The 23,426-nt window shown below is 36.6% G+C and overlaps 1 protein-coding gene across 3 annotated transcripts in view; it reads right to left on the bottom strand.

Annotated features, from left to right (window-relative positions):
• The window catches only part of FAM184A (family with sequence similarity 184 member A), a 73,478-nt gene that overhangs the window by 26,269 nt on the left and 23,783 nt on the right, over positions 1 to 23,426 (bottom strand). For all 3 annotated transcript variants that reach the window (XM_054196994.1, XM_054196995.1, XM_054196996.1), the window contains exons 2-9: positions 22,503 to 23,357; positions 21,041 to 21,176; positions 17,466 to 17,647; positions 16,623 to 16,820; positions 13,318 to 13,440; positions 9,350 to 9,511; positions 7,313 to 7,434; positions 6,975 to 7,125 (exon numbers count right to left, since the gene is read on the bottom strand). In XM_054196994.1, coding sequence (XP_054052969.1) covers positions 6,975 to 7,125; positions 7,313 to 7,434; positions 9,350 to 9,511; positions 13,318 to 13,440; positions 16,623 to 16,820; positions 17,466 to 17,647; positions 21,041 to 21,176; positions 22,503 to 23,357 — 1,929 coding nt within the window. The remainder of the gene's footprint in view (positions 1 to 6,974; positions 7,126 to 7,312; positions 7,435 to 9,349; positions 9,512 to 13,317; positions 13,441 to 16,622; positions 16,821 to 17,465; positions 17,648 to 21,040; positions 21,177 to 22,502; positions 23,358 to 23,426) is intronic.

Genomic DNA, 23,426 nt, shown 5'->3' with positions numbered 1-23,426 from the left:
ACAAGTTTCTTTGGATATGAAGATAGCGTAATTTCAAACATCAGCCTAGATGTATTTTTAAATTTAATTAAACACAACACCATGAGAGAAAAAACTAAATGAAGAAGAAACCAAATGAGAGATGAAGAAGAAGTCCAGCAACGCATTTATTCTTAAACAGTGCAACAAAGCTAGCATTTGTTAGTATTCCTACTGTATCACACTGAAAATACTTTGAAAACTCTGATTTGTTCTGTTGCTTTTGTTTGTCTGTATTGCTGGGTAGCTCTTAATTGTAAATGGGCTTTAATGAATTTCCTCTGTTACATTCAAATCTTTTAAATGGAGACTAAAACAACGAAGAGTGTAGTATGGATTGAATGGGCTCACCATAACTAAAAGCTCAGAAAAAGAGATAGTACAGCTGGATCCTAGGCTTTTTTGTCCGCGTTCAAGCTTCAGACAAAGCTACAATGACCAATCTGGATATAATAATGCACCGACCAATCTTCAGGATCACATCGCTGTATTGAACAGGGAGACCAGAACAAGGGTGATTCTTTATTAAGAAGTACAGACAGTCATGAAACCAGAGGGAAGTACCCTCAACAGATGGCCCTCTGAAAGCTGCAGAGATTACACAATTATTCACGCGCTTATGTCCAATAGGTTTTGACTTGCTTAAAGGATAGGTTTCCCTTTCAGAATACAATAGTATCGATTCTTCTAAATCAGTGGTGTGTGGCGGGATGTTTACAGGCACTGGATCTAGGCAGAAACTCCCAAAGCTCCCCTGATTCTCCATGAGTCCTGCAGGAGTTGCAGCACAGTCCCATTAAGACCACAGTTTCAAGAGCTGTGGTCACTTCTGAGACTCTTCCAAGAGCTGCAGAAAGTGGCACCCCTTTGGAAAAACAACTAATACCTAGACATGAAAGAGGCGGCGTAAAACCTTACCCTGAACTGCATTCTAGGTGCCCTCTGTTCTTTCCTCCCACCTTGTTATGATTTTTCTTTCAGTTCTTTCAGATTTCAGCATTTTAGACTGCTAAGTGCTTTTTAAATCTTACCCAAAATCCCTTACCATCCACTAGATGTCATGGTAGCCTTACTAGTATTTTTGAATACAAGAATGACCAAAGAGAATTAGGGGGGAGTTACATGAAATTTACCTCCTCCCTGTTTCTGACAGAGAAGCCTTCAGACAGTGTGTGTGTTCAGGACTATACCCAGTGAAAGGCAGCACAGTAAGGTGATTCCGTGCTGAAAGGTAATCTTCCTGCTTTCAGGAAGTGAATACAGGGAATGTGCAGGTTTTCTCTTGTAGAAATTTCCAGCATCCCTTCAAAAGCAAATCTTCTAAAGCAAAGATTACCCAGGCTGTGGAATCTTTGTGCTGGGGAAAGAAAGTAGCATTTCCCGACTCTGCTAACATGGATGTACATCAGCTCTGCGATAAGCACCTCCACATGGGCAAATAAAGACTGAGCAATAACTGCCCTCCAGTAGAAGGCTGGTCAACCGGCATTTGCGGATATGCACAGCTCTGTGACCTTTCTACAACACTCCACTCCATGAACGAGAGTACACTTAGTGGCCAGGGTTGTAAGACTGAGTTTGAAATTTTCTGAAAACTACAATTCAAATAATGTCTATATCAGAAGGAAATATTCACATTTTGATATATTTCTATTTTTTTTCTGATAGTTTAAAAAGGAACACACCATCATAGAAACAAACTCTGAGTAGGAAACTTCTACTTTTTTTTGAAAAAGGGAGAGAATCTTTGCATCAGGAAAAATAAACAACAGCTAGCAAAGCATATGTAGTACGCTTTTGTCCATTCTCACTGTACTACTTGCAATATTTCCATTAATAGAAGATGGTATCTTTCTGTGAGAAAAGCTGATGAAGTTAGAAGAATGTCACACTAATGCTTGGTCACATAACAGTGTGAAGCTACAAAAGAATGGAAAAAAATGCTGACAAAAACATTCATTTTACTGGAACACATGTTTTACGGAAAGGTAAGGAAGATGGGAGAATCGGTATTTGCTCAAATATAGAAAAGCCCATCCACAGTCATAACACTTGATTCAGTTTACAGAAAGAAACATTTATCACAAGAAGACAGACATAAGAAGAATACAGGTTTGTAGAGAACCTCAACATTTCAGTGCTCAGAACTGAAAGCTGCAAAACATAGAGAGGCAGAAGAGAGAACACACTTATGCTTTAAAAAGGAAAAATTTCTGCAATTTCATCCATGGCTGAAGCCTTCTCAGCAGCAAAATGTTTTTAAGAAAAGCGTTAAAAGCCCATTACACAGTTAAGAGAAATGGAAAAGAGCTAGCACATCTGAATTCACTACATATTTCATGAAGAAACTCTCACATGGATTGATGTAGAAGTACTTAGTACAATTTACAGGCAAAAAAGGAAAAGCACTTTGTTTTTATGTCTTCTAGAACTATTTTTTAGAGATAAAAACTATACACTTGGTCTCTAGACATTGATCTAGTTAACCTACCAACCACATTTACCTGTAGATGGTAAGTGACGCTTTGCAACAGGGAAGAATGTGTTTAAGCACTTGATCAGCCAAATAGCATTTTTTCTGCAAGAGAATTATTTTGCTCATAACAAAACTGTTGGAATAACAATAATCCTACATGCATTCTATGAGGAATGACTTAGCATTACTGGTATAAAAGAAAAATATTACCTTGCTTTATATAAGAGCTAGATCTCAGCTATCAAATGTGCAACAGATAACAGAAGGCAGAAATTTGTAGATTAATGTAATATAATTAAAAAACCCCACAGTTTGGTACACTTTATGGGCACAGGTTTTTTTGTTTGAATTTTTATAAAAGTTGTTGACATTTTAGTTGTGTTTCCTTATTCATTTTTTCCAGCACCAACCAGCAGTATTCCAAGATGGGCATACTCTATGTTGTATTTTTCTACAGTTTGAGTAACTATATTGTGTCACTTCTATCCTTTCATTTAAACCTGTTTTTTTTTTTTTTCAACACTTTGCTTACATACCCATTCCCATAGTTCAAGTCAGGTGCTATACTTTGTAGCTTGTTTTTAAATCAAATCTGAGATACAGCAATACATATTCGAAAATTATGTAGCCCTAAGAGTGAAAGTATATGATAAACTTACGAAGGAACACAGTATTTTCCATATTAAAAATCATGTTTCCATATTAGAAAAGAATTTCAATATTTTGCACTGGACATAATACTTATCAATTTGCCAAAAATAATATGCAAGTCCTTTACATTTAAATCACATCTGTCAAATATACATGATCTCACCTTTTTCTAAAAATAATTTCTTAAATGCCCCCCTCTCTCCCACTGACCAAAAAGTTCATGTTCATGACATCTTTCTGGAATGCCTTATACTGCAACATACTGATGAGCATTTCCTTTCTGAATTCAGCCTTTCCGAACAACATTTATACAACGAAGTGGTGAAGCTCTAGGCACTTTCTCAACATAAAGAGCGCATGTAGGCTACATTTTCTGCCTAGTTAGAAATTTACAAGTGATTTAGCAGAGACCTTGCACTTATATGATTTTGATTAGTCACTGTATAGTCCTGCTGGTATAGAAGAGGCCAATGCTTCAGGTGTAAAAATCTGAATTGCAGAAAGAGGAGTTGGATCTCTGCTCTCTTCCTAATTACACAGACTTCACACTTTCAAATGGCTTTTAAACTCTTCTTCTCACTAATAATGACTGGGGCTGAGTATAACAAATTTACAATTTTACACCCCTACTGCAGTATCTCAGACTATCCTTGTTCAGCGTAATTGAAAGAAGACAGGTATGAACAGATATCCTTTTTTGAATTCTTATTTGAATTCTTCCCAATGCTGTTAACTTTTATATATCTTTATATACATATGTATATATATACACATATGTATGTATGTATGTAACAGCAGAAGAATCCCACTTTTGTCACTGTTGGCAGTCTGTTTAAACTAGACTGTGAACTTCTGGGGTAAAGAGTCTTATTGCATATTTACAGATGGCCAAGCACAGCTAGGCTTATTGCAGTAGTTCCTGCAGTGTCAAACTGGGTCCGGTGTGATTTCCACTCAGAATATCATAATTCTAGATTAATACAACCAAAGTCTATAGTAATCTTTGCATTATGAAATGGATACCAAAAATCTTCCACTCTCCCACAACGAAAACACTCTTTGATTTTCTTTGATGATGAAATGACTAAATCTGTGGATGAGGGAAGAGTAGTGGATGTTTGTGACCTCAATTTCAGCAAGATTTTTAACATTCTTATATCTGATTGTATCACAATTCAGATTGGTGGGCTACCAGGTAGATGAGAACTGGCTGAATTACCGGGTGGAAAGCGTAGCAGTTAACGGTTCACTCTACCTGAAAGCTTGTTGTTACAAGCAGAGTTCCTAAGGTGTCTGTTTCAGTACCTATTCACTTTAGTATCTTTATCAATGATCTGGAGGAGGAGACAAACAGTACTCTCAGAGTTTGTGGGTGACGCCAAACTAGGAGGAGCAGAAGAGGGGGTGTAGCACGGAGGAGAGGACACCATACATTTAAAGGCAGGACTGCCATCCAAAGGGACCTATACAGGTTATAGGTATGGCTGATACAAACCTCACAAAATTCGACAAGGACAAATGCAAAGTCCTTTACATGGGGTGGGCTAAACCACTGCACTGGTTCATACTGGGTTACAGATCTGCTTCACATAACCTAGTTAACGGTTGGCTAAACATGAATCAGCAGTGTGGCCTGGCAGCAATGAATGCCAGCAGCACACTGCGCTGTAGCAATAACCAGTAGTTTGAGGGAAGGGATCAGTCCCTTTGACTTAGCACTTGCTGCACATCACCTGGAGGGCATGTTCTGTCTCCTCTTCCAGTTCATTCAGCTTTGATTGCCACAACACAAGCATTGATAAACTTGAACACATTCAGTGGAGAGCTACCACCAAGATGGCTGGGACTGTAGCATATATCCTGCTGAGGGAACTGGGTTTGTTCAGTCTAAAGAAGAGAAGGTTTTGTGGGACTTCATAGCCTTCCAGTACCTATGAGGTGGTTATGGAGAAAGTGGACCCAGCCTTGTTACAGTGGTGCACAATAGGGCAATGAAAGGCAACGATCATTAACTGAAACAGAAGAGGTTCTGTTTAAATATAAAGAAAAAACTCACCATGAGGATTATTAAGCACTAGAAGAGATTATTCAGAGAAGTTCAGTTTTTATCCTTGGAGGTTATTGAAGGCCTGACTGGACACAGCCCTCAGCAACATGGTTCAAATTCTGTGTTGACTGATTTGAGCAGGAGGTTGCACTAGATGACTACCTGAGGTCTCTTCCAACGTAACTCTGTCTATGATTCAGGTCAGTGTAACTCTCAGAGGCTACCTTTTGTGTAGGAGCAAACTTACTACAAACCCATTTCTCTAAGACCTAAGTTACCCATCTTGTACACTATGGTCTGGAATTCTCTCTGCTCCAGGTGTAATGGATAAAAATGAAGATTCTTACAGAGGGAAAGCTTAATTCCCTACAACCAACAATAGCTTTTCAATCTTTATGAAATACCAATCCAACTCAAACAGTGGTATGGAAAAACAGCTGGATAAAAAAAAAGTGAAGACCCATGGTTTATTTTCTTATTAGTTTTCTGAACACACACGCTTATGAAACGGTGCAGCTCTTTGCTACAGTAAAAGGAATGAAGAAAAAAACCAAACCCAACCATTTTGCACATGCAGACCACTTCCTATGTCTGCAAATTCTCTAGTAAAGCTCTTCTTATTACATTTAGCTTCCTGAACTTTCATATTCCAAAATCTCTTCCATATGCAGAAAAAAATTGTTCATTTGCAATGTACTAATTTTCCACTCTGAAACTGTAGGCTAGATTTATTATGGTATTTTTAAAATGTAGAGATAAGTATGTTAAAACTAGAGGTTTAACATATCCCTTTCAAACTGTACTTTCCTAGAGAAAATGCTATTTATAGGTAGAAGTAAAAGGGAGTAAATGAAGCTTGGGGAAAGGCAGTAAGTGAATGAGTCCAAGTCTTATTACATTCATGTTGTAAAAAGTAACAGAGAACTTTGAAAACCTCCAGCTTTTATGAGCCTAAGCCACAAGATTTTACGAGCTTAAGTTCCCTTGTCAGCAAAATAAATTGCTATGTGTTCCTATAGGAATCTGTATAATCAAATGCACATTCAGCTATTAGACTTCTCAAATTAGACAGCATATTAAAAGCCCTCCCACAATAACACCCTGAAATCACAGTCATTCAATGAGTTCCAAAATCTGTTTCTCTTACTTTAAAATCTTTGTTCATTATCAGCTATTCTGTCAAACTGTAGTCAATAAAACCAGTTCTATAGCATTTATGGTTTGGAAAAAGTACAAAGCAAGTATTTTCTGTGAATTAGCTAATATAACCAAGTTCATAAATATGAGTTGCAATCAAAAAACTCAGTTTTTATAAAAAAAACTATCCCAAAATAATGTTTTAAATCACTTAAGAGAAGACATAGCTGTAATAAACATGTTGTAAAACTGAGGGATGTTTTGACTTTTCAGTGACTTGTACAGTGTTGCTATTGTAAAGATAAGGGATACCTCCAAGTCCAAACAATTAGCATTGGAAAATATTTACAATAGAATAGGTGAGCAGATAGAGAATCAAAAAAAAATCTTATAGTGAAGAGGTGAGACTGTAAACACCCTCCCACTCCCCCCAAAAAACTGTAAAAAGTGTTATTCACATTTAGTGTAAAGAAGGATATTCATATAATTTTAAGACATTCTCATATATTACTTTAAAAAGCATTACATTAACAAATTTCATTTCGAAAGACAGATGTCACAACCAATCTCATGTAGTTACTTCGCAATAAACCACCAGCAACTAAACCGCCATGGCCTTCCAATTCTCAAAGAGACCATAGTTACCTGGTCTAAAAGATCTTCAACTTTTTTTTGCCATCCATCCCTTGCTGCATTTTTTTCACGTTCTTTCAGCTGCAACAGCTGAGTCATGGCTGCCTTCTTATCCTCTTCATGCTGTAGCCTCAGCTCTTCACGAAGCTTATTGCATTCCTGCCTAAAAGCAAAGGTCAAATAACTAAAATGCAGCAGGCAAGAAGTGAAAGAGAATTAAGAACTCAGTAATAATTGGAAAAGCCTAGATAATAACAGAAACCTTTGCTTTACATTGTTTGTTACTACATTTGTATGTAATGCATACTTAATTTCTTATTAGAGACTAAAAGAAAAAAAAAAATGCTTGCCGAAGATTTTCTGTCCATTTTATTTCCAAGTCACGAGCCATTCTGTCAACTTTGAACTTTTCCTCTTCTCTCATGGCAGCAATCATTGCCTCGTGCTGTTGTCTCTCCTGATCTAGTTCTCCCTGCAAACACAAACTTCACAATAGAGACTGATCAGCAGCAAAAAAGTATTTCAAACCATAAACCTTTAAAACCTTTATAATAAAAGTGTCATTTATAATTGTCTCATAAAACTTGAGCCATAGCTTTTTCAGTGTGTAATTCCTAACTACACACAATTAACACCTATACATCTGCTGATACTTCTTACTTGTGAAACAGAATTCTGCATCCCTACAAAGAGCTATAAAAAAAGCAGTTTTCCAATAATTCATTCTGGAAGTACTATTTTCAAATGCTGTTACATTGAATCACAGAATAATTTGTATTGGAAAGAAACCTCAAGAGGTCATTGAGAGCAGGACTAACTTCAGAATTAGAGCAGGTTGCTTAGGTTCTTGTCAGGCATGTTTTGGATTTTTTTTAAAATTTTTTTTTTTTCTTAAAATCAGCAAATATTCAGTATTTGAACTCCAAAGCTCGAGCTATCTGGATTTGATACAAAGTTCATGTATCTTCTTTCTGTTTCTTGGCTGAACAAACCTGCTAGAAACAGGATTTCACAGTCTGAGCGCAGAAAAAGACCCTCTAAGATTCCTATCAATTTCTGCTCAAATTTTACCATAGTAGAATAGTACTAGGTACTACCTAGAAATCATACTTACACGAATGTTTTTCAGCAGTGCTTGCTTCATTCACAAGAAGCAAACATGACCATCTAAATTTAAGTAAGACTTTTTAAAGTGAGAAGTTTTTTTAGGATTTTTTCATTTATATATTTTAAAATCTGTTAAGATAAATGTTGTTGCTAGTAACCTACTATTTATGAATATTTAAATGTTACAATAGGTAGAGAGAGAAGAATGCAGAGAGACTTAGAGAAATTATACAAAATACAAAGGAAGTTATAAAGTGTAGCAGTGTGCACTTCTAATGACCATAGGTAAAAGAAATTAAAAAAAAAAACAACCAAAAAGCAAAAAAAAACCCAAACCACAAATATCCTGTTTTAGGCTGGTTTTGTTAATAAAATAGCACTAGTATGAGAACAGATTCAGGGATTTTTATTTTATTTTTTTAATATTTGCTGCCGTACTTCAAATATTGCTGTGATCTTGTTAGTGTACATTGTTTACTGAGGAAAGAAAAAGGAAAGGTTGTGCTTAATATGATGCTTAGTGTTAAAGTCAATGAGCTATTGACAGATTAACTGACAGTTGCAGTTCCTCCTAAGCCAACCAAAATGGCAATATATTTGTGCTTAAACAAGTTAATTGCTTCAATTGTATAAAATGGTTACATGATGATGATACTGTGCTATCTTTCAAGATATCATAGCATATCTCTTTAAAAATATTCTCAAACATCTTCTGAAATTCTAAATTTGAGCCTGAAATGAAAACTGTGCCCATTATTTGAGAAAAACATGGTATGCATGCATTAAAAAAAATGAATTAAAAAGGTTTCAATGAATTCTAGAGCTAGCAAGCTCTCAATCTTGTTGTGCACCAGCACACAAAACTGTCTGGAATAGCACGGGTGTAACATATCCTTCTTACATTCTCATGAAATTCTATTAAGCCTCTAGAAAATCCAATTCTGGATATATTTTGTATAGACATACTTTGGCAGCTACAATTTATATTAACCACAGAAAGATGTGCTTGCAGCAATACCCGTTAAATACTAAATTTGTTCTGAAAACAAACAAAAAAACCCCAAAACAGAACACCCCACTGACTCAACAACCCCAAACCAACCCATCCTAGTTTTTGATTTTTTTCCTCTCCATTTGAAATAAAATCTCTCTTTTAATGAAGCCCTCCAAAGCTTCTTCAATCACGTGTGCATTAGAATACTTCTTGCCATTTTAAAAAGCAAGACCAAAAATCACTGTGACTATATTTTGCGCAATTTATTCTCCAATGTTATGGTTACCTCAACGCTATACAATGAATCTGTAGTCTCTCGCAGTCTTGCTCTAGTTAATTCTAGTTCTTTCTGGAGTATTTCCTGAGCTTCTTGAAGACTGGAGATATGTCCTTCTGCAGTACCAAGACCTTGTTCACTTTTTCGTACTAGGTCTTGCAGACGACACACCTATGACAGAAAAAAAAGAGTTGTAATTTCCATAATTATTACTAATGGCAGCCAAGTCATCCTGGTTTCATTTTCTTCCAGTATTTTCTAATTCCAACCTATTTTTGTTTGTACAGGCTGTTCTCCTTTAATATCACTTCATGTTTCTGTATTAAAAAAAAGTAATCCTGTTATATTATGAAATCAAAGATTCAATTGAAGTATTTTCACAAGTAAAAAAAATACCCAACCTATGTTTGAAGCATTCTGCAAGGAGAGAAGTTACATAAAAGTTCTGAAATTACCTGTAATTTTACTGTGAGGAAGCATGTTTTATGAAAATTAAAATAATGAGAACTGCTATTTCAAAATACATACACTCTAATCTAATGAATAAATTAACTTGTGCGAGTGTGTATGTTTCTCTGTTTTCAGGTTGCTACCTGTCCAAAAATTAGCCTATTAGCTCAATCTAATATCACAGAGTATAATGTGATCATTTCCTTAACTGCTATGTAACAGCACACTTTTTTCTGTCTCTTCGTGCTTCAGCTCCCCATCTGTAAAATGACGCTATACTTCTTTGCTTCAAGGCAAAGTATTAGAGACTGAACATTGTTCCCTAGCTATAGGTAAGGAAAAACTTTTGAAATACATAGGCTGGAAAAACAGAATAAAGGGAGGCAGGGGGGACAAAAGAACAGCAGCTAATGGGAACTGAAATTTTTAGCAGAAGTAATAGTCTATGCCATTGCGTTTGTATGTTGAGGTAAATTCATTCACAACGGGACAAACATTCCAAGAAAAGACTAACCTCTGATTTGCAGGTATGAACAGGTAATAGTTATAACTACTCTTTCTGCTTGTTAGCATAACTATATGCAAATACTGTTTACAACATACACAGAAACATACACATATATACACATATGGACACTCCTCCCAGAACTCTCTACCTCTGTATGCAACTCATGAAGTGTTTTAAAAAAGAGGGACTCCTCCTTTCTTCTCAGCAAGGAATCCCATATTTCTTTGGCATGACAGATCTCAGAGAAAACACTAATGTAACCTTGAGCATTTGTCTATGTGCTCCTTTGCATTCTACACAAACAACTAGCAATTCCCTACAGAGCACTACTACCTGAAAAAGAAACCCTACATGAAAAATTGCCCCTAAAACCATATTGATATCCACAAGGTGCACCGCTGTCTATATATCTGGCAGTAGCACCCCACCTGCATGAAATGCAAACAGCAGTCCTGTAGATCTAAAGGCTATGGAAGTGTTATGCAGGAATGCCACTCATAGGGCTTAGGTCTATTCTACTGATGACAAAGCAATGCTGGAGGCTGTTTAAAGTGATCCTTAGTAATATTATCAGAAATCCTTTTCATGGAGATGGCCAGTCCTTAGACTACTCTGTCAAGTGACATAAACAGTCTTTCTAAAAGGTCTTGGCCGGTCAGCGGTGAAAGGAAGCAAATCTATAGAGTAAACAGCCAGCCTCACCCTGAGATACATGTGAGAAAGTTAGGATCTTGACTTAACCTGAACTCTCAAAAACACCTCCAGCCAGTATTTAAGATTACACTGTTCTTAAATAGCTTGCTACTAGGACCAAGCCTAATGAGGCTTGAATCTTCCTCATCCTTTAGCTAAGATAATTGCTATCAAAGAGCCTGTCAAAAAGAAAAGAGGATGGCATAGGCTGAAAAGCAGCTTTCTCAGCAGGGAAGCTAGAGCTAAGCTAACACCCGCAGTAACAAATATGTGCCTACTGTTAAACGACATCTATAACTTAACACAAAAACAAACAAAAAAGGAAGCAGCAGTAGAAATGTAAGAGCTAAGCTAAAGATGTGTGAGACATTTCACAGGGAAGTTTCTTCCAGGTCAGCGAAGGCATTGAGAAACTCTTGTCAGTTGTCAATAGAGATCCAAGGGTAAGCTGTGGTTGCAAGTGAAGCACTTGTCTCATGTGCTTAAGGTAAACATAGTAATAACATAAAACGCATCACCTCTGTATTACAGAGTGGATTTACAGACCACTCTGAATTTATTGCCTATACACTTTCTCTCATTCTCTCAATATGCAAAATACACTGTATTACATTTACCCTGGCATAAGAATGTATATAAGCTCAATTACTAAATAACAGCTGGGCCTAATTCCCTATTTTAGTTTATGCTAGAGTTATCTATTCCTTAACTATGTCTGTTTTCGTCATTCAGTGTGCTGATGAATTTTCCAAGCCTGAACTTGATAGCAGTTTGATAATGAAAACTCATTCTTAAAACATTTGAAGTGATTTCCTTCAAAGGAGCGAGTTTCTTATTCATGAACCCAAGAGAAGTTGATAAAGAGTAACTAAATTAAAGCCTAGTGTTGAATGACAATAGAACGACAACAGTGTTCTTCTCAGATCTAATCCAGCAAGAAGTTAACATGCAACAGAGAAGTTAAAGCTAAAAAGAAATAACTAACCTTTCTGTAATTTTGAAATGAAAAATAAACCTGTTTGATTTTGTTAACATATATATCAAATACATCATATTTTCCATCAGTTTGAATATAGGTAAGCACACTGTTAAAAGAGCAAGAGCAGCTCCAGCTTCAATTTGCGCCTTCTCCAAGGTCTGAAGTACAAGCAAAGGCACTCACAACTATGAGAAGAAAGTACAGTCCCCTGTTTAACAGGTACTCACGACTGACTGATATGTGCTGCTGAGCTCTTAAGATGGCAGGTTCAACTACTGTGGTAGTATATATTCTCCGGCACGTCTATCTATCTATCTGGTAGGTACTACTCTGAAAGTATATATCAGTATATTGAAACTATATTAATATATAGTTTAATATATAATATTTTAATACATTAGCATGCATATTAATTTAGTAATATATTGATGCGTTAACAACATAGCAATAATTAACATATAAGAATATATGCTTTAAAACACAATAAGAAAAAAAAATTACTTTTAGAAGGGCGATCTTTCCCATTTATTAAGCTTAAAAGAACACATACTAGAGCACCTCTCCTATGAGGACAGACTCAGAGACTTGGGGATGTTCAGCCCGGAGAAGAGAAGGCTCCAGAGAGACCTTATAGAGGCCTTCCAGTACTTAAAGGGGGCCTACAGGAAAGATGGGGACAAACTTTTTAGCAGGGCCCCTTGCGATAGGACAAGGGGTAATGATTTTAAATTAAAAGAGAGAAGATTCAGACTGGATATAAGGAAGAAATTTTTTACAATGAGAATGGTGAAACACTGGAACAGGTTGCCCAGAGAGGCAGTAGATGCCCCATCCCTGGAAGCATTCAAAGTCAGGTTGGACGGGGCTCTGAGTGACCTGAGGTAGATGAAGATGACTCTGCTCATTGCAGGGGGGTTAGACTAGATGACCTCTAAAGGTCCCTTCCAACCCAAACCATTCTATGATTCTACATTTCATTTAACATTGATTGCATATATCAAAACATTGCTATGGGTTTAAACACAGTTAATTTTCACTCTGTCTCCTGATGTATTTTGTGTAGAGGTCTGTGCACCCAATGAGAAAGTAAAACAAGAAAGGCTGTTTATGTCAACCGTTTTGTACCTCCATCTCTTTCTTTGTTAATTTTGTAAAAATCAGTGCTCAGAAGCAGTCAAGTACCTTATCATTTTTGAAGATTATTTCACTTTAAACAGAAATAAGGCACTAAACAGACTGAACAGTGCAGTCCTAGCTCTGCACTGGACTCTAAGCACAAGATCATTACTGATAAAATGTGGTCCAGTGCACAGGACCATTAGCTTATACAATTAATTTAAACCTTGCCTCCTGATTGGCAGAAGTCAGTTTTGTTGTCAGCTCTTCCTTCAGGTTTTCCAGCTGCTGTCGGAGCTGATTCTTATCATCCTCCAAATGCAGTTTCTCCTTCTCAAACTGCTGCTCCAACTCCTTCAGAAATAAGAAGGATGGAAAAAACATTAAGTACTTCCTATACAGTCATTGCAAAGTACAGGCGCACCACATGAAAGTTATTCCTTCTGGCATAAATATTCCTCATCTCAATCAAGAATCATCCTTTCCTTAAAGTGTTAAAACATGAATATTTATTTTCTTCTACAATGGATGCCTTATTTTTTCAGTTAGTTTTCTAACTTAATATGTTTAATCACAAAATAAACCGGACTTTCTTCTCAATCATTAGTTTCACTTTACACTTAATTATCAAAATCATTAAAACTATATCTACTTTCACAATTTTTCAATCTGAGTTGACAGAATGCAGAAGTTTCAATTTTTTATAAAGTTACACTAATAATATGCTTATCCTTCAGCCTTTACCCATCTATCTCCTACACATAATCCCCACAGAAAATAGCAAAGTTTAAAACCCATACTGAGCTTCGGGAAGTTTTAAGACCATTACAATAAACAAAAAAAAGCCCCACCATATCTATAAAAGCCCACACCATATCTATAAAATATAGGTAGAACCAAAAGAAATCAACAATTAGTCTTCAAGTTCAATAACATGGAAAGAATCAAATAACACCTCTGTTTTCATTTGATTTCTGGGGGGTAATAGCCAAATACTGAAAGCAGCTCTGTTGGATGAATTAAATTTATCTTATATGAGCCTATGTTGTATATTTGTTAGAAACTTTTTTCTTTTATTAAGGAAAACTCTAAACATATGCTTCAGCTTTATTAATATTCAGAATATACTTTCAGAAGAACAATTTCTGTCTCAAAATACTTAACATGAAACCTGTTAAAATTAAGAGCTTTATTATACATTCCAGTGGAATATACTATATAATTTATTATACCACAAAGTCTTCTTGAAGAAAATTAACATTGCCAGGTAAGGTGCTCCAGAGCCAGGTAATACAACTTCAAGGTTTTCTATGCAGCTACAGAGGCTCCTTTATGAACTCCCTCCCAGGGGTTCAGCTGTAATGCAAGGCGGAGCATTGATCCAGTGCCTCTGTGTAGCCCTGGGCTCAGATTTCTGAGAAATCAGTAGTATCTCAGAAACAGCTATGAAAATATATAGACCAGAACCATGAACGAAACAAAAAAGTGCAACTGCGGGCATTGGTGAGATTGCAAGAGTGGGAGAGCTAAGAGCTCAAGAACTCAAGAGGAAAAAGACTGCCATGAAAAGGTATAAAACTCTAAGGAAAACCAGGGAGCTGGAAGACAGCAACTTAATGTCATCCAGCCCGTTCCAAGAAGCGACAGAGGCCAGCCCTTCCTCATCCAAAACCAGACTCCTCAAGTGTTTTGCTGGGGGTGGTAAGCACTCCAGTAGGGTGTGCAATAGGCAACAAATGATTTGTGTATAAAATGTTTGCACGATCTCTTTGTTGGTAGAAGTTGGACATAGTGACAAGACAGTTTTGCTACACAATGTAACTCAACAAGTGCATATTTTCTTCATCTGGCCCAGATTAATCACCACATGGGACAAATGATGCTTGCTAAAAGAGACTTGCTCAGTTTTTCTTGTTCGCACCATGAAAACTGCTGTCTGCAAAATTTCACTAGTGCTATTCAGACCCTACAGCGATAACTGAGTAATTAGTTCTTTTATGATACTTGTCAGTACAGCTGTGCAGTACTGCAAAATTATTAGCAGCTCTATTTTCATAATCCTCCTATGAACTGATGCCATTTTTACAGCCCATTTTATAGATGGAAGAATTGAAGCAAAGAGATATATTTAAGCCATTTCTTGAGTCCTATTCTCATTCTTTAGAATTCTCTTCTGTTCCTTTTTTTTCCAAAGCTTTCCAAACGCCACATGCCTTTCCCAGTCTACCAGTCCCAGTAAATCCTCCTGTCTTCTGTCCCAAGATTCCTTGTATACCATGCTTCTTCCTCATACTAAATTCAACTTTTCTCCGCGTTTGAGACTGACTGTTCCTTCCCTGAGTTACTCAAAGAGCACAACACGTGCTTAGCGAGACAGGTTTGACAGAGGAGACAGTATGCTGATTAGGATTTACTGAGATCTTGACCCTGACATCTTTTCATAGTTCATTTTCCCTTGCTAAAATCAGGTTTCACATTTTTCATGTTTATAGAGGTATAGCCTTTGTTTTACTCTCTACACTAGCTTAATTGCAAACAAAAGCAAAGAAACCAAAAAAACCCCCACATCTTACTGAAGTAAAAGAAAACTATTCCCAGAAACCCTTAAGAGATGTCACATTAATAACAGGCATGTTTAAAGTTATAAAGCAAGTGAACCTGAAAGACCAGATGCATGTATGTCTCTGAGAACTACTTCCATTACTAGAAGATGTGAAAAAGTCTTTGGGATAACACTAAGAAACACCACCAGCAAAATAATGTATCAAAAAAAAATAATAATTAAGTCTAGGATGCACATGACTAACTACAACTGTGTTTCTTGGTATGTTTCCAGTGAACACAATAGAGGAGCCTAACAAAGCCTTAAATTAATCAATTAATATTTATCCCATATTTACTATATAAGGGAAAATTTGTGTATAATATACATACAATCAAGTTAGGAAATAATAATTCAAAATTGTTCCTCTCATTTATGCCAACAATTTTGTGAAACAAAAAGCCTTTCAGTTTCAGGATTCCAATCAAAGATAAATAAATAATTGGTATACAGTTAGCATAATTTTTTGATGTAAATTAGGAACAGCTGTTGTTGTCCTCTGAGTATACCTATAGTCAAGTACTAATATAATATCCTTTTTTACCTCTGGACTGTTTATGAAAATTTTAAATAAATATTAAAGTAACATAATCTTTCATCTCCTTCAGAAGGCCTGATCTTGAGCAATATACCAACCTTTCTGAACATGAGTCACAAGACCTGCGAAAACACACACCTACTATACTCAAGAAGAAAACTGTTTTGAGATGAGAATTTCTCTTCTGTATGCAGACAAATGTCAGAACAAATGCCTTTTTTTTGGCAAGGTATATGTTATTTTAATAAAGGCTGAGCAGTTTCTTCAAAGAGGCACAGCAGATCTGCAGGTAACTCCAAGTAAGACTTCCATACAACAAAACCATGGAGTACGAGGTTCAAACTCTAACTTTTGCTTTTCGTAATATGTTTGATCATTAAGAAGACACAAACCTACCATCTGCAGTTTTTTCTTATCCTTATTAGCATTACTGTGTGCAGCCTCAATTGCAGTATGGTGTTTCCATGCCAATTCTTCTAAGGTCTTAGAATGAGCCTCCTTTAACTGTGCAGCCTCTCCTTCCAATCTTGCTTGCAATTTTACCAGCTCCTTCTCATAATATTCGCGTTGTGTCTCCCTTGCTTCATTTACTTTCTATAAGAGACGGAGAAAAATACAATAATTTCTATTAAACAATAAAAAAATCTGAAGAGTAAGAGGAAAAAATACAAAAACATTACTGATGAAATACATCTACAGAAATTAACTTCCATGTAAAACAAATCTGGCAAACGCTGTGTGCTGACTAAATAATTCAATAACCAAAAAGGTAGTTTCAATATATCAATGCAAAGCATTATATCAATACTAAAACTTATTTTTTTTCTATTTAATCTGGGGAAATAGTAATGGAGTATCACGCCTACAGAAAATTCCAGGTCAGTATTTTCAAACATGTTCTGCACGTTTTCAAAGAATGGCTTTTTTAATTCTTTAATCATTTCACATTTCTCTGTACTGAGACACTTTACGTACATCTACACACAGCATCTACGTGAGGTCATAAATTAAATGACATTGTTAAAAGATGTCCAAAGCAGTCTGAATTTCTAATCTGACTTCCCTCTACTCTCACTTTGCACTCTACATTAATCATTCTATGTTGCTTCATGAGATACACTTGGAACATACTACTGGTCCTAGCCCAGTCATATCAAACAAAAATTAAAACACAATCATATTTCCTTAGAATTCTAGGTCTTTTGTTTTTATTCAACTAAAGTCAATAAGCTGTTTAACCTTTTCCAAGGCCAGAATTTGCTGCCTTTGTCGCTCATCCAGACTCTGTGTTTTGCTTTGTAGTAAGTTTCTTTCCTCTTCCAGTTGTGATAGTTTTTCTTTTAATCTAGACTTCTCTGATTCCAAATCTCTGATTGTAACTTCTTGAGTCATTTGAGTAGCTTGAAGCATTCCAATGTGACCTAAAACCAAAACAGCTCTTTAAAACCTCACAGCATTGGTTTCATGTAATTTAAGTAAAAATTCATACTTCAGTGATTTCCAGAAGTACAACTCCAGTCGATGTTTTCATATGGATCTCCATTATCTTCACTGCAATGCTTACCTTCCCCTCCACTTCTCCCTTTTTTAGTTTTATTGTGAAATGTCCAACAACAGTAGAGCGCTTGGTGCTGGGGCTCCTTTAGTTTCAGTTTTCCTGCTTCAAAGTTGCATATTGACTCCAAGAGAAAGCAGAGGTAGGCAACAGTATGAACCCAGACAGTCTATCTTGAAAGTCTTACCCCACCTGAACCCGCACATTTTTACCCCACAATAAGCTACACAACAGAAAGCAGAATGTTGAAGTCTAATGGTAAAGATGTTACTGTTTTATCAAACTTGTAATTTAACCAGCATGATAGGTATAGCAGCTAAAGCTATGCAAAACTTATGGAATTACACTTTGTTTATTTTGCTATAGGTATATGACTAAAAGATGTAGCAGAATTCATTCTCTCTGTAGTAAAGTATGATCTAAATCCTTGCAGGTTAAAGGCTTGCTTTTAATTTCTTTATATATATTTTAAAAAAAAAAAAATCTACAAAGCTAGACATTACAATCATCTGTCCTTCACATCACCAGCGGAAAAATGTTTATGACTTCAGAAATTTTTATCCTTGTTCTTCTTAATTTATATCTGCATTACTGAAAATGCTACCACTAGGTAACTGAATAAAGCAGTAAAACTCCTGTTATTCTGGGAAGGGCTTAGAAGGAGATAGAAGATTACTTTGGTAAAGAGGATGCACCTAGGTTTGTTCAATTGAACAACCGAGAAGATGCTCCTAAGTTTATTCAATTGCAAGACAAGAGAGAGGATGTTCTCCCATTATTTTAACATCTTTGTAAAAGCATCATGAAGTCACACCTAAGATGAAATATCATGTTGGAATGGATTCTTTTGATAGAAACACCGTATTATCCCCTTCATAAATTACATGACATAGATATGTTTGAAACATGCCTTTTAAAAATTAGCATATGATAAATATGATAAATAAACAGACTTTCAAGGATCATGGAGAGATCCATAACAGTTTCACATAAAGAAGACATCCAGATAAGAAAATACATTATTTACTCAGAATAAATTTTTTACTCGCAACTTCTGGGAGAGACCTTCCCCCCCCTCCTTTGTTATAAATTTCAAAAAAAGACGGATTCGTTGATTTTTAATAACAGCATATTGCTTTTAAATTTAAGTTACTAAGACAGTGGACTGTGTGTCACTGTTTCTCACAAGATAAAACCACCAAGCCTCCCAATTCATTTCCATCTGCCCTTAAAATAAGACATGCCAAAAAGGAAACTGTTTTAGCCTTTGTTGTCTGTGAACACTGATGTGAAGAGAAGGGAAATTCCACATATAATGGAATTTGGCCATGAAAAATGCTTAAAATTAGTAGTATTTTTATCAAAAATGCACACTTCTAGTTGTACTAAGCCCTGAAGAGTTCTAAGAAACATTTTGGCATTTTTGTTTGATAAAACTAAAAACTGAAGAGAAGAAAAGATAACGAGCATGCCTAACTTCTGTAACATTTCAAGAACTACCTTGTTTCAAGAGTTCATCCATTTAAGAAATGGTAAGAAACACCCAGATTTTAGAATGTAACAAGGAGAATGTAACAAGACTTTCAAGTTTGTCCCACTGTCATAAACCATTTCCAAACAGGCTGGTAATCAATTATATCACACAACAAAGGCTTGGTGGCACCACTATGAGCAGGGCTCCTGGTTCTTATTGCATAGCAAGGTGCTGTAAAGCAAAGATGTACTATTGACAGTGCCACTAAGCTCAGCAATAGCATGGACACACTGCAATTTCTAGTAAAGCTAAAAACCTCAGTGCCAGAGAAGACCAGTGCTGGATTCACAGTCTAGCTGACTCATTGTCATCAGTAATAAGGAAAAATAGCCTGGATATTGTTTCTAGCAAATCTGGGTCTGGCTGCTGAACCTCTCCCATGCTTCTGCCTAAGGAAAGAAACAGGAATGGTTAAAGAGTGTATGAGAGCAGGTTTATTTCCTCCAACAGTCTCAGATCATGATTATTTTTTTTCTGTAAGTGCCTCACACATCATTCTTTGGAGGGTCAGATTCCCATTTGGGATCCATGACTTGAGATCCTCTTAGCAGGGAGTCCATTCCTTTTAGCTATTTACAACCAGTAGGACCTTGTAGTCTTGGGTCCCAGCTGGCCTCTATATTGTTCAAACATATAGCCCAGGCTATTCCTAGCCCTTACCTTAGCTAGCTCATCTATGCCACTTGTCCTAGGCACGAAGCTCTCCTAGACAGCAGACACACTCAGTCTGTCTTGTAGGAACTGCTTCATTATTTGAAGGACAGAAAGAAAGCCTTGATACAGGACACAGTCACATATGCAGTTTGAGGGCTAAGCCACATATAGCCAGCTAATAGTAAGCTATTACAGTAATAGTAAATATAGTATTATATATAGTATATAAATAATAAACTATTACAGTATTAGCAAGTTAATGCTGTGAAGTATTTTCTGCCCCTAAGGCCGACTGGCACTGTCTGGCAACATCCCAGCCTTCAAAGCAAGGTGATCATATCCAAACTGACTTTTGGGAAGTGCCCCTGGGCTTGTGCTAACTTGTGTGGAAAATAATCAGGTATTTCCACGATTCGCCTAGTTGAAAAAGGCCAAAGATAAGTTAGGGGCTTATTTTTAGCCTACAGTCCTACCTATAGTATAGTTAACCAAGTTCAAGTACTTGGGCCCAGGCCCACACAATACCACTAAGAAGTTTACTAGAGAGACAATGACAGTAAGTTAAAATCCACATGCGTACAGCCAAATCTTAAAGCATTTTCTATGCCTTTCCATATACCAATGAGCACAGAGAAGTCAAGAAAACAGTTATAAAGAAAACCCTAACAGATTCATTAACCGATAAGCTGCAAGTCTTCCGACAGCAGGTGTACTGCAGTCTCAGCAAAAAGACAAGGCAACTGAAAAAGGATGGAGGAACAGGAAGTATGTCTCAGATACACAGCAGCAGTATTCTGTACAAGTGCAGTTAAGGCAAGAAATTCCAAGGCCTGGAAGATGCGTACATGTCATACAAAGAAGAACGTCTGGACAAGTAAGTACACAGAAAAAGAATCCTAAGTACAATGCAGGTGATATCAAAACAGTTAAAAACCAAAACTTGTCAGAAATATCTACCAACAGCGTTGAACGGTCTTTAGGCACTCTAACCTGCACAAGGTTAACAGAAAAAGGAAAGGCTAGAATAAATAGGTGAAGTTCATTTCCAGATTAAATTACTGACATACATACTGGCTTTGAGAACAAGGTCAGTGGCCTGCTGCTGTAAGCGCTCTCTAGCAGCTGCTAGCTCACTTTCCACTTCTTTGTGTTTGCTTAACAATGACATCTCCTCCTCCTTCACATCATCTAGCTGTTTCTGAAGAACCTAGAGGAAGAAAGGTATAATGCCTGTTATCATTATGTACAATCACGTTTAAGTTTAAATGAGCACTAGATTAAAAGGAACTGAAAAGACCCTTCAGCAAACAAGTTTCACTCATACAAAAGCTGAACTCTTGTGATATTACAGTCATATTCATTTTGTGTTATGTGTTTTTCCAAAAATATTGTTGACACACTACAAGATGCTGGATATATGGCATACAAGGATGCCTAAAAAATGTGACAATATTCAAAAGAGTATATGAAAAATAAAAACGTTAAGATGGTCTAGAGAGTTTGGGGGCCAATTTGAGAAACCTGGTTTCTGGTATCTGAGAGTTCTTCACATTGAATAATACATTACATATTCACAGCAGTTTACAGTGTCCCGCATTGCAACTGTGAGTGTTTAGTACTGACACAAATTAATCTGCACATGGATATACGTGAAATGAGAGCTAGACAATTAGTTAAACTTCTAGTATGTTTTAAGTCTCATGTACTGATTCACAACAGTATGTCTTAGGTAGCGTGATGATGGTGTGTTATCAGCCATTCATGAAGGAAAAGGAAATCTTGTTCCGTTTCAAAAGAAAAACTAGATTTCTCATCATTCCAGTCACTGGAATAGTAAAGGGATCATTTCTGAAACTAAAGCAGGAAGCAGAATTGGAGAAAACACTGGACGGGTCATGTAATGAAACAGACACCGGAAGTGGTGAGATTATGCCTTTGGCCACTTCATCCACGATGATAAGAGCAAGACCTGGCTTAAAAATCTACTGTGAATACTGTACTAGACTCTTGCTCTTTGGAACCAAGATGAACTCCTTTATCGCAGGAATGATTAATATACAGTGGGTTTCCTCTTTGCTGCAGCTTTCCAGACATCCACCTCCTTGGTGTAATCAACTGAAAGGCAAGAATTCTGCTTCATTAACTGAATAGAGTTGGAAAGGAACTTTTGGAAGGACCCTTGGGAAACTGGAAAAAGGTATTCTGTATTTAACATCTGATAATGGTAGCAGCCTTCTTTCACTATACCCTGTAGTCTTTAAAACAAGAAGGAAGGACAGTCCAAAAGATGGGCTGGAATTAAGATTGTAAATGAGAAAAGCTCATGGCCCATCTCAGGTCTACCCAATGGTGCTGGGAAAATTAGACAAAATAATAATATAAATTTAAAAATTTAGAAGTAGATGATAAGTAAGAGTGACAGAAAATTAAGCTTACATGTTACAGTCACCTCAACCTACTAGCCTCATGGAAAGACAGCATAAATAGTAAAAGAAAATTCACAGTCTCGGGGACAGCATATCAGCAGTCTCACCTGAACATTGTTTTCTGCTGTACCAAGAGCCACCTGAAGTTTTTGGCATTTTTCCCGTAGACTGGCAGCTTCATCCTGGACCATTTGCAATTCAGTTTTAAGCTTTCCCAGGTTCTTTCGTAACATACTTTCCTGGTTTTGAAATTCTTTTCTTAGCTCCACTTCTTTTTCTTTGCAAGCATGCAGACTTTCTGCTGTAAAAAGCTGAGATCTTTTCAAAGAATCAAGTTCATGTTCATAGAAGGACTGTGCTTTGCTGAGTTTGCCTTCATAGTCCTCAATCAGTTTTTTTCTTTCGAGTCTTAACTCTTCAACTTTATTGTTCAAGTCTTCCAGCTCCATTCTATGCAACTCCTCTAGCTTTTCTTGTCCCTTGCTTAAAGTAGCATTCTGACTCTGTTGAGTCTTCAGAAGTTCTTGAATCTCAAGCCTGTGGGCAGCTCTCAAGTCTTCCAGAGCTGTACGCTTGTCCTTCTCGTACTGCACTTGCAACTGTATGAAACTTCGTAGCCTTTCCTCAAATTTCTTTCTGATCTCTTCTACTTCTCTTGACATGGTCACTACGCGTTGGACATGCTGAGCTTCTGCACAAAGCTGCATATCTTCAACTCTATCCTTATAGGCTTCAAATTCTGTCAAGGCCTGATGTTTCATCTTTTTATGATCTTCCAGTGACTCTTCTAAAACCTGGATCTTTCTCTTGAGATCCATTTCTTCTGCAACTTTGCTTTTATACTGCAAGATCTTCTCTCTGGTCTCTGCAAGAATTTGTTGAATTTCTTCTTCATGAGCATCCTTAAGGGCTTGGATAGCAGCTTCATGTTCATCATTTTTAGTGTTCAAAGCATATATTACCTACAAACATGAAGTAATATTATATTAGAGAAAAGGCATTCTGGTTACCTGTTATACCATAAGAAAAAA

Source organism: Rissa tridactyla, chromosome 3 (genome assembly GCF_028500815.1).
Source record: "Rissa tridactyla isolate bRisTri1 chromosome 3, bRisTri1.patW.cur.20221130, whole genome shotgun sequence".
Classification (NCBI taxonomy): domain Eukaryota; kingdom Metazoa; phylum Chordata; class Aves; order Charadriiformes; family Laridae; genus Rissa; species Rissa tridactyla.
This window is presented reverse-complemented; position numbering and strand designations above follow the sequence as displayed.